The 9,513-nt window shown below is 54.6% G+C and overlaps 1 protein-coding gene across 1 annotated transcript; it reads left to right on the plus strand.

Annotated features, from left to right (window-relative positions):
• Nucleotides 1–365: 365 nt before the first annotated feature.
• DMRTB1 (DMRT like family B with proline rich C-terminal 1) lies at nt 366–9,226 on the plus strand. The gene is made up of 4 exons (XM_034652931.1): nt 366–963; nt 2,561–2,766; nt 6,025–6,211; nt 7,442–9,226. The coding sequence occupies exons 1-4, from the start codon at nt 384–386 to the stop codon at nt 7,522–7,524; spliced, it is 1,056 nt and encodes a 351-aa protein (XP_034508822.1). The 5' UTR covers nt 366–383; the 3' UTR covers nt 7,525–9,226.
• Nucleotides 9,227–9,513: the final 287 nt, after the last annotated feature.

Below are 9,513 nucleotides of genomic sequence, written 5' to 3' on the forward strand. Positions count from 1 at the left end.
GGAGCTTTAAATTTCTGGGCCGTTGAATCTCACTCCGCCTCTTTTGAAGTTACAAAAATACCTTCTGTCTATGGTGTGGCAGGAATAGAAAGTTTGGAAAATTAAATGGGTATGACTTCAGATAACCCAGATGACATACCTGCAATAGCATTCCATGAAGAATTTATTCAACTCAATCCGTTGCATGTAGTTAAGACACACACAGTCTCCAAATTTTGCACTCCAAAAAAGGAGGGAAAATGCAAGGGTCCGGTGCAGCTCCCGGGACCTACTAAGAACCACTTTGTTACAAATGTATCCAAGTCCCCAGCACCAGAGACTTGTGGGGCGTCGCTCGTCCTCGCTGCACTCGCTCCGCAGCTTCCAGAGGTGGCGGTTGTGCTATGAAGGCAGACCCCGCCAAGCTGGCCGACAAGACGCTGCGTACCCCCAAGTGCTCGCGGTGCCGGAACCATGGTTTCCTGGTGCCGGTCAAGGGCCACGCGGGCAAGTGCCGCTGGAAGCAGTGCACCTGCGAGAAGTGCTACCTGATCAGTGAGCGCCAGAAGATTATGGCAGCGCAGAAGGTGCTCAAGAAGCAGGCCTCTGAGGAGGAGCAGGAGATGGCCCTCGGCACGCAGGGGCTGGAGCTGTTGTCCGGGGTTGCGGCCGCTGCCCCGGGCTCGAGCCTCCGCCAGCTGCTTCCGCTGGCCGTTTCGGGAGACCGGGAGCTAGGCCCGGAGTGCCGCGTGACCGCAGGCTTCCCTGAGAGGCCCCCGCGGGGCCCAAGCCCCGGCCCGAGCGCCTTCCAGCCAGTTTTGGGCAGCCGCGGCCAGGTGGGGCTGAGCGAGCCAGCCACCGTGGCCATGCCCAGTTCTGTGGGGCCCCAGCTCGGGGCGGAGGCCGCAGGCAAGGGCTATCCCGGCCGCTTGGAGCTGCGAAGGCCGCTGCGGACCGTGCCCAGCCCGGCGTTCACCGACTTCGGTAAGATTCCCGGGCCCCGCGTGGCCTCGCCCGGCCCCGCCCGTGATGCCTCTCCGGGTTGCAGCCTCCCCGTGCCCCGCGGTGGCGTCCCAGGCCACCCTGGATGGTGCCGGGATGGGCCCTTGGGACGGGGGTGGGTGGGGTAAATGCTTTCAGAGGTACTCTTGCTGTGGGGAACCGTTCTCTATTTGGGCTGGGGGCCATTTTGCAAAAAGGCAAAAAAGAGAGCTGGAAAGGAATGGGTGGTTTTGGTGGCTTTTAACATTTAGCTTCTTGCCTTTCCGTTTTGGGAGAAAGAAAATGGCCCCTAGTCGCCTTAGCTGTGGCTCCTCCTCCCGAAAGACGCCCTAGCAAGACGGCCCTACTGCACTTGCGCACTTCTTCCCGCCCTTTTCTTGGGCTGGTGGCGCCTCCTTCCCCACGCCCCTGTGGGCGGGCCTGCGCAACGATGACTGCGCCTGCGCACTCTTTCCCTTCCCCTGCTGGAGGCTCCTCCCAGCCAACTTCCTTTGGAAGGGCCCTGGTCCAATGCGTCTGCGCACCACTTCGCGCCCCTTCCCAGGGAGTGGGAAGGAAGCAGTTCTCTGCGCTCCCCTGGAGAAGAGTTAGTCAAGTGATACATTGCCTCTTTTTCTTCCCCTCCCACCATATGCGTAAATTACATGGTTCCTTATGTCTTGGTGATTTTCAGTATTAAAAGTACAGTTTCAAGTCATATACATATTTGAGGCTCTTTTGGGGTGCCGACACGTGATTTTTTTTTTTTTTTTTTGTGGTTTTCTCTATGGCAGTATGGTAGAAAGAGCACAGGAGACTGGGAGACTGCTCGGTCACCTTAGGCAAGCCCCTTCCTTCCGTGGCAGTCTCTCCCCTCTGTGCTAAGGGGATTGGCCTGGATGCTCTCTGAAGGCCATTTCTGCCTTCTGGGACATTCTAGGGGAATTTAGGTTCCCAGGAAACTAGAGGGGGAAGACAGACCTGAAACAGCAATTCTAGAAGATACCTTTCTACAGACTCAGTGCCTTTCTCTGTTCCATCTCAACAGGGACTGAGCACCTGTGAGCCAACACTAGTGATGAAAAGGTGAAGGGGGACAAGTCACATTTGTTGCCTTCAAAGATCTTGTCCTTGTGGGAGGGAGAGTGCTGGTCAAGGAATTGTGCAAATCAATGTAGAGAGCTCTAATAATTGATGGTTTAGTTGTGGTCTGAGGGACGAGCAAGAACTGAGTACGGAGGACTTACTGAGGCACAGTGGGGTCAGGGGGGAAAAGCCTTCTAAACTGAGGGAACAGCATGTGCAAAGGCCTTGAAGTTCATGAGAAAGGAGAAGCTGCTAGGTTACAGTGCTTGAGGAGGCTGGAGTGGAGGCAGGACCCAGGCCTCATGGGGCTTTATGGCTGTGCCAAGGACTTGTTCTAAGAGCAGTGGGACAAGGCTGAAGGGCTTAAAAAGCAGGGAGGATCAAAAGCATAATGGATGTGGGAGTTCTTTGTAAGTGGCTTTGAGTGTTGTACTGCTCCTTTGTACAGTGATGTGATGTTCTTTTCTCTAGCTCTGTGTGTTTTTAACACTTCCTTCTTTGCTTACCTTTTCAGGGCTTCCTCTGAGCATCAGCTCAGACTGTGTGGTGGGGTCCGAGTACCTGGAGAGAGAGCCTTCCAAGCTGTACCCCAGCTGCTCCAACATGCATTCCTACTGCCCATTCCCACTGGGCTACCAGGATGGATCCCCAACTCCAGGCATCCCCTTGCAGCGGGGCTTCCGGCATGTGTCCTGCAGCCACTTCCATGGAGGAGCCTTGGTAAGTCCCATCCCCATTCCTTTCCCGGTTCCTCCTTATCCCAGATGCCCTATTGCTCTTATGGATCCTCAGTCCCAGGAAGCAAACCCATGGGCCAGTCTGTGCCAGGCCGTGAGCACTGGTGGCACGGATACAGCATTGACCTTGTGCAGCGCGCACCTCTCAGAGTGCACACATGTAGGCAAGTCCATTCGCGTGTAACCAAGTTGGCCTGGCTGGCTGGGCTGTGGTGTGTGCTTTTCAGAGCTGGGGGATCAGACAAGAAGGAACGCAGACACATCTCAGATAAACCTGGGGGACAACCGCACAGTACCACCCACTGAGTGAGTGGCTGTCAGCCTGGACTCATGGCATGCTGGGGCCGGAAGGGTGCTTCCATTTTGCTGGGCACCAGGAGGGAAGTCTCACTGTCCTTGCACCACAGTCGAGGGCAGAGCCCGGAGCAGACATAGGTCCCCTGCCCAAAGTATGTGCCACTTGAGACTTCAGGCGGCTTTCTGGAGGAATTGAAGCTTAGTCATGAAAAGTAGGGAAACCTTCCCCCAAATACCTGTCACCTCAGGAAATACTCATTGAAAGAATGGATGAGCTTTAATTTTTTTGTAAGATCCCTGGTCCTTTACTAACTGCTGTGCTCTTTAAGCTTGGAGTTTTGAATACTGAGTAAGTAAGAGTCAGGCCGTCCCTGTTGTGTGAGGTGCAAGTCGGGGTGACCAGCTTTTGTGGTCTTGGTTACCAGCTCCTTCCAGACTAGAGTAGTTAAAAGCCCTTTCCCTTTTGGCAACCCTGAGGCCTGTCAGGACTTCAGGATAGTCAGAGGCCTGGGTAACCAGTCCTGACTCGGCCCCATCAGGCTGGACCTGTGGGGCAGGTCGGTTCTAATGCAGCTCACGTTCACGGAAACATAGACCACCATTACCTTTCCTCCCTTCCTCAGAGCTAAATGCCTAACTCTGGGTGTTAGAGAGATGTTTTTGTTGGGTGGAGTGAGGACAGAGCAGGCTTTTTTGTTTAATGGGGAAAGTGATTGAGAAGAAAGGAACATGTGACATTTACATACCGACTGAGAGTCTTAGCTGCAGAGCGGAGCCAGTGGGATGCCCCCCCAGGTGTGTCCACACAGGTCAGGCACACGGCGCTGGGTCCCCACTCTGGCTGCAGCCCAGCAGCATCTTTTCTGTCTGTTTTAGACATTGTAAAGTTTTACGTAAGTCATTTTCCATTGATTCAAGGGAAAAGAGTTTGAAAACTCTCCCAGGGTGCCTATTGATCCTTCTGTGAGCCATCAGGGTATACTGTGCCACCCCACTTGGAGTAGAGGAAGAAGACTCAGAGAAGCTAAGTATTTGTTCATGGTCACAGAACTGGGCAGGGAGGGCCAGGTATTCAAATTACGTAGCTGGTCAGTAACAGAGCAGTCACCCCAGCTCTGGAGCCCTGGAACTCCCCGAGGTATGTCTGTCAGGCAGAGGCAGAGCAAACATGGCCCTTGACTCTCACCACCTCCCCTGCCATATCTGAACTCTGTGGGTGCTGGCCACCCCATTGCAGCCCAAGGAGAGCACAACGCCTCCAGCCTTCACACAAAGAGGGGGCTCTGGCCAAGTGGAGCACGCACCCACCGTCTGCTCACACAGAAGCTTGGATGGAGCCTGGCGTCCAGGGTAGAGCTCTGATTGACAGGCTTGCCAGACGGCCTTTGTTAAGAGTGTGATCTCAGTTGGTTTATCTGGGCCTGAGCTGCCACCGCAGGCCCCAGGCAGGAGCTGTGATCCAGGGAGAGACTTGGCTGAGTAGCTTGGAATTAAAGCACTAATAATCCCCCTTCCCACCCCCTTCACGTCTGGATAGAGGATCAGGCATTTATTTCTGAAGCTGTCTCAAACCCAAGAGCCTATGAATTGCTTTCATCCTTGTCCTGCTGCCCCCTGCCTGGGCTCTGAGATACTCCCCAGAGATGTCTTCAGCCTCCTATTCCTGTCCCTGCCCCATTTGCTGCTTCTTCACTTCCTCTGTTCTCTTCCCACAAAACAGCACAAGCTTGGAGTTGGACAGACCTGGGATCCAATCCTACCTCCGCTGTTTACTAGCCATATGGCCTGGGGAAGCCATCGAAACTCTGAGGGTCTGACTCAGGTTCTCAGCCTGGACAGTAGGGGAAAGGGTACCTATCTCACAGGGCCATTGACAGATCGGAGAATGTGTAATGCATGGAAAGTGCCTGGCACAGGGTCTGGCACGTAGTAGATACTTGAAGGTGGGCTTTCTTCCCTTCCTTGTTAGGAAATGCTGGGTTAATCTACAGGGATTTTTGCAGACTGCCTCAAGGCTTTAATGTGCTCATGTGTGACTCACCGATGCGGGGGCAGTGCGTGGGGTTTCTCAAACTCCCTTGTCAAAGAACACTTTTAAGAGCACATAAAATATCTTATAGGACACTAGGGTTCTCCAGAACACAGCTTATTAAGTGCTCTGAAGTTTCGGGATGCAGAAGTAAATAAGAGGAACTACATCTGAAATTTATTATGAGTTTTTATTGCGTTCATGTCTTTCTCTGTTTGGCTCTGAGCTGGGTAGTCCTCACTCCAGATGCCCCCATTCCAGCCTTAGGGTCCTGTGGCATGAGCATGGCTTCCACGTTCAGAAGGAGCAGCCACATGGAGGGCTGCCCACTGAGGCTGCTTTGCTGAGGTCTCCCAGCTGCCCTTGCCTTGGGAACGGCTGTACCACACCCAGCTCTTCTCCTTCTGTGTTGGAATAGGGCCTCCAAAGGCCCCCTGACTCTCAAGTCTAAGTCCTTAGCTGTATCAGAAAAAGGGAGCACGAGGGGTTGGGATGCGTTGGGACCCTTCTGCAGCACGGGGCAGTGGAGTCTGACAGATGCAGTTCTGCCACTTACCAGCTCTGTGGCCCTGGGCCTGAAGCTTCGCCTCACGGACACTGTCGTCATTATTGTGAGGAGGGTACTAGAACCTCTCTCCTGGGGTCATAAGGGTGGAAGGAGGTCCCGGGTCTACGCATATACAAAAGGGCTCAGTGTGACTGTGTGGCTGTTCCCCGGGCTCACCTGAGATGTGCCTGAATTCCTTCTTGCCTTAATCATTTGGTGGGTATTTGCCGAGCACCCTGTCCCAAGTGCCCTGTGCCCAGGTGCGGGAGCCGCCCAGGTGAATCTTCCCCTTGGGGACCCCCCCCCCCATTGAGGAGTCAGATCTGTTGGACCAGCCTGTCTGGCTTCTCTGCTGCGTGTGCCCGCAGGTGCCCGAGCCGGTGGGAGACTTCCAGCCCAGCTACTACCCGCCGCCGCCGCCACAGCCGCCGCAGCCTCAGTTCCTCCCGCCAGGCTTCCTGTCTGCGCTCCACTTCCTGCCGCCGCTGCCGCCGCCACCGCCACCTGCGTCTTTCTCTCTCACTGTCCTGTCTGATACAGACAAGGAAGCCACTGGTAAGTGGGCTCCAGTCCGCCAGCTTCTGGGGAACCAGGAAAACTTCCTGGAGGAAGGGGGCCTATTCTATAGAGAAGGGAAGTGGAGAGCAGAATTTAAAATGCACTGGGCCCAGGGGTGAGCTCTTTCCTTACACCCCTCCCTTTATTCCATCTGCAAGCATCTAAGTGAGGGGGGTCCCCAGTCTCAGGTGAGAAAACCAATGGAGCCCAGAGAGGTTCTTGCATATGTAAATGGCAGATGGCAGCCCTTGGATTTCAACAGAATTCTCTCTGGCTCTGGGTGCAATGCTAATTCCCTCCCCTTATCAGCGCCTGTGGGCAGAGATGTGGAGGATGGCACGCGCGATGTGTTCAGAAGACCAGGGGTGCCAGGCTTCTCTGGCTGGGCTGGGGCCTCTCTGGCCAGGGAATGAGCAGATGCCGAGCCTGGAGCAGCGGCTGGAGCTGGGCCGGGGCTGCTAGGGATGCCTGCTCTGCCTCAGGCCACTCTGCGGAGAGAAACAGACCCGGGGCTAGGCCTGTCTTGTCGTCTGAAAAATGGATCCTGTCACAGGCTTACTGGGACGTCAACTGACATTTTGGATGGAAAAATGCTTTAGGTTTTCTTTGAGGGCTCTTGCCGCGTTAAACGTTCTAGGACGTTTTTTCCTTTCAGTCCTTCCCTGAGGCTCCTTAGGAAAAGGAAGTGAGGCCTGTTGCCCACTTGCTGCGTGGGAGACGCCTGGGTCCCCAGGGTGGAGGGATGGTGTGTGGCTGGAAGCACGCTGGCCGCGGAGCCAGACAGCCTGGGCGTGGGTCCTGGCTCCGGCACTTAGCGGACCTGCGGCAAGTCCGCTCGCTCCCTGTGCCTCAGCTTCCCTTCTGTCGAGCGGGCTGATGGTCCCTGCCGCAGCAGGTGCTTCTGAGGACTAAACAGCCCGAACCCGAGGACGGCGTTAGCGGTCGTTCTTATTGACGGTTTGCCCTCCTCCCCTTGCTGACATGGTGTTGTGGGGCAGAAAGACGCGGAGGTTCAGAGCTGCGGGGTGGCTTGATTCTCGCCACTCAGCTGGTGTCCGTGTCACGGGGCTGGGGCTGGGCGGCCAGTGTCCGGACACCTAGCCAAGGAAAGGCAAAGGCATTCTCCACGGGGCTGGGAATGGTGAGAATGCCTTATGGAAAGTTTACATCTGGAAGTAGGTCATCCCCCTCTTAGTAAATGCAGCTCCTCCTCTTTGTCCTTCACAGACGACCAGGACCAAGATGCGGAGGTGCCAGAGGCGCCGCCCCGTGAGCCCAGCCAGCCGCCCTCTCATGAGCCGTCCGACTAGGCCCAGGCACTTGGGCCAGCGGGGCGGGGGCTTGGGGGTGTTACAGCAGTGATGTTCTTGTCCGTGTTCGGAGATGTGTAGGGAGGAAGGAGAGTGGGAGGTATAAAATGGCAGTTAATTTCCATTTCAAGACAGGAGGGAGGAGGGTGATTTCTGAAGTTCTCTCAATCCTGAGACGTGGGATTGACCAGGAGTGTGGAGGATGGTTAGCAGGGGAGGGCCAGGGCTCTGAGGATTGCGGGGCTGGTGGAAGCTCACATTTAGGAATGAATTTAACCGAGTCTGGGTGGTTCTGTTGTTAAACTCACTCCCGGATACGGTCTTTGATTTCCTCAGGCCCCGCTCCAGGACAGGGGGCACTAATTCAGCCTTCTGCTTCTGCCTCTGTGTGGTCCCCGCTGGGGGCAGCACAGACACCAAGCCCCCAGCACATCCAGGTGGCCGGTATGGGCAGCGGGCCCACGGGCGCTGACAGCGGGTTCTGCAGCGTCCCTCCCTGCCGCTCTGGCTCGAGTGGGCTGCCTGGCCACCGCCCCTCGCCCCTTCATCAAGGGGCTTCACTAAGCATTCTGACCGCTGGGGCTGCTTCATCTCCCCTCCAAAAGTTTCAGCCACTCTAGGCATCATTTCTGGTTTAAAAAAAACTCCATTAAAGTTTGACTATTTGATATTTTTACAGTGATTGCCGACTTTAAAAAGTAGGCTGTTCATAAGCACTGATGCAGTTCTCGGAGAGTAGAATGGTGCTTCTAAATCATCTCTGTATCCATTTCTTCTCTGGGGACAGTTGACTGTTGAAATAAAATAAGCAATGGAAATTGTCGTGGCAGGTTTATTCTCTCTTTAAATCCTTGTAGAAGGTGTTGGGTAAGAGGTCAGGTCGGGGCCTACCTCCCCTCTCCCTTTGCCTCTGTTAGCAAGTGAGAGGCTTGGGCCAAGCTACTAGATTTTTGACTATCATTATTGTTGGTATTACCACCACTTTTTTTTTTTTTTAAGCAGTGGAGACCTTTTCAGGAAATCTGATGCAGACCCCAAATATAAAGATTTCTTTTAGTTTCCCTCACCCAGCTGTGGGGGTGGTCAGAGAAAGCCTTCTGGAGAAGTTGGGGTCTCAATGCCATCTTAAAGGAGTAGGCACTCCCAGTGGGGGGGGGGGTGCAGAGAGTAGGGGGCCTGGAGTGAAGGATTCTGGGTGAGAGATTGTGTCCTGTTCTCTGTCCAGGGAAGGACTGGCATTCAAGAGAACAGGGCGACCTGTTTCCCGCCTGGCCAGTAGGCAGGGGTGTCCCAGCATCCTCATAGGGTAAGTGGCAGGACAACTGCCGAGATGTGATACTCGCCTGTTCTCCCAACATCAGTGCGGTGGCTGGGCCTGGGCCTGCTCTGCTGGAAGGCACTGGAGCAGGATACAGTCACAGGAATGTTTCAGTTACTGCTTTATAGATGGTTCTTTCAGCGGGGCCGACATAAGCATGCCAAGGCCTGTAGGTCAGCCTTGGACCTGGACCTGATGATGTGACTTTGGACTAGCCTGGCTTTGAGGCGGAAGGTCCCCCCACTCCTGGGTCCATAGCACTGCAGGAGCCCTGGCTTCCAGGTGACCTCACTCCCCCTGCCCTCATTGGATCCTGGCCTGTCCATGTGGCCAAGTATGGCTGAATCAGTACCCCTACTTTTTCAATACACTTTATTTTATTGTATGTAGACTCCATGTTTTGAAAGATTTTTCAACCAAGATCCATTAATCAAAGTATTTCCGATCAACGCACACAGAGAGGTATGAGAATCTGACTGCATGGACTCCCATCACATTCCAGACCAGTGCAAGGAAACCGGATGTTTATTTAGCCTGTGGGGTTTGAGATGGGAAGCTCTGGCCTGCTGAGAAGGGCAGTGTCCTGTTGCTGGAGTCCATGTCCACAGGACTCCACAAAGGGGAGGATTGCTCAGTTCTATAGGCCTGTGATCTGATGAATCCAGCATCTT

Source organism: Ailuropoda melanoleuca, chromosome 2, assembly GCF_002007445.2.
Source record: "Ailuropoda melanoleuca isolate Jingjing chromosome 2, ASM200744v2, whole genome shotgun sequence".
In the NCBI taxonomy this organism is placed as follows: Eukaryota; Metazoa; Chordata; class Mammalia; order Carnivora; family Ursidae; genus Ailuropoda; species Ailuropoda melanoleuca.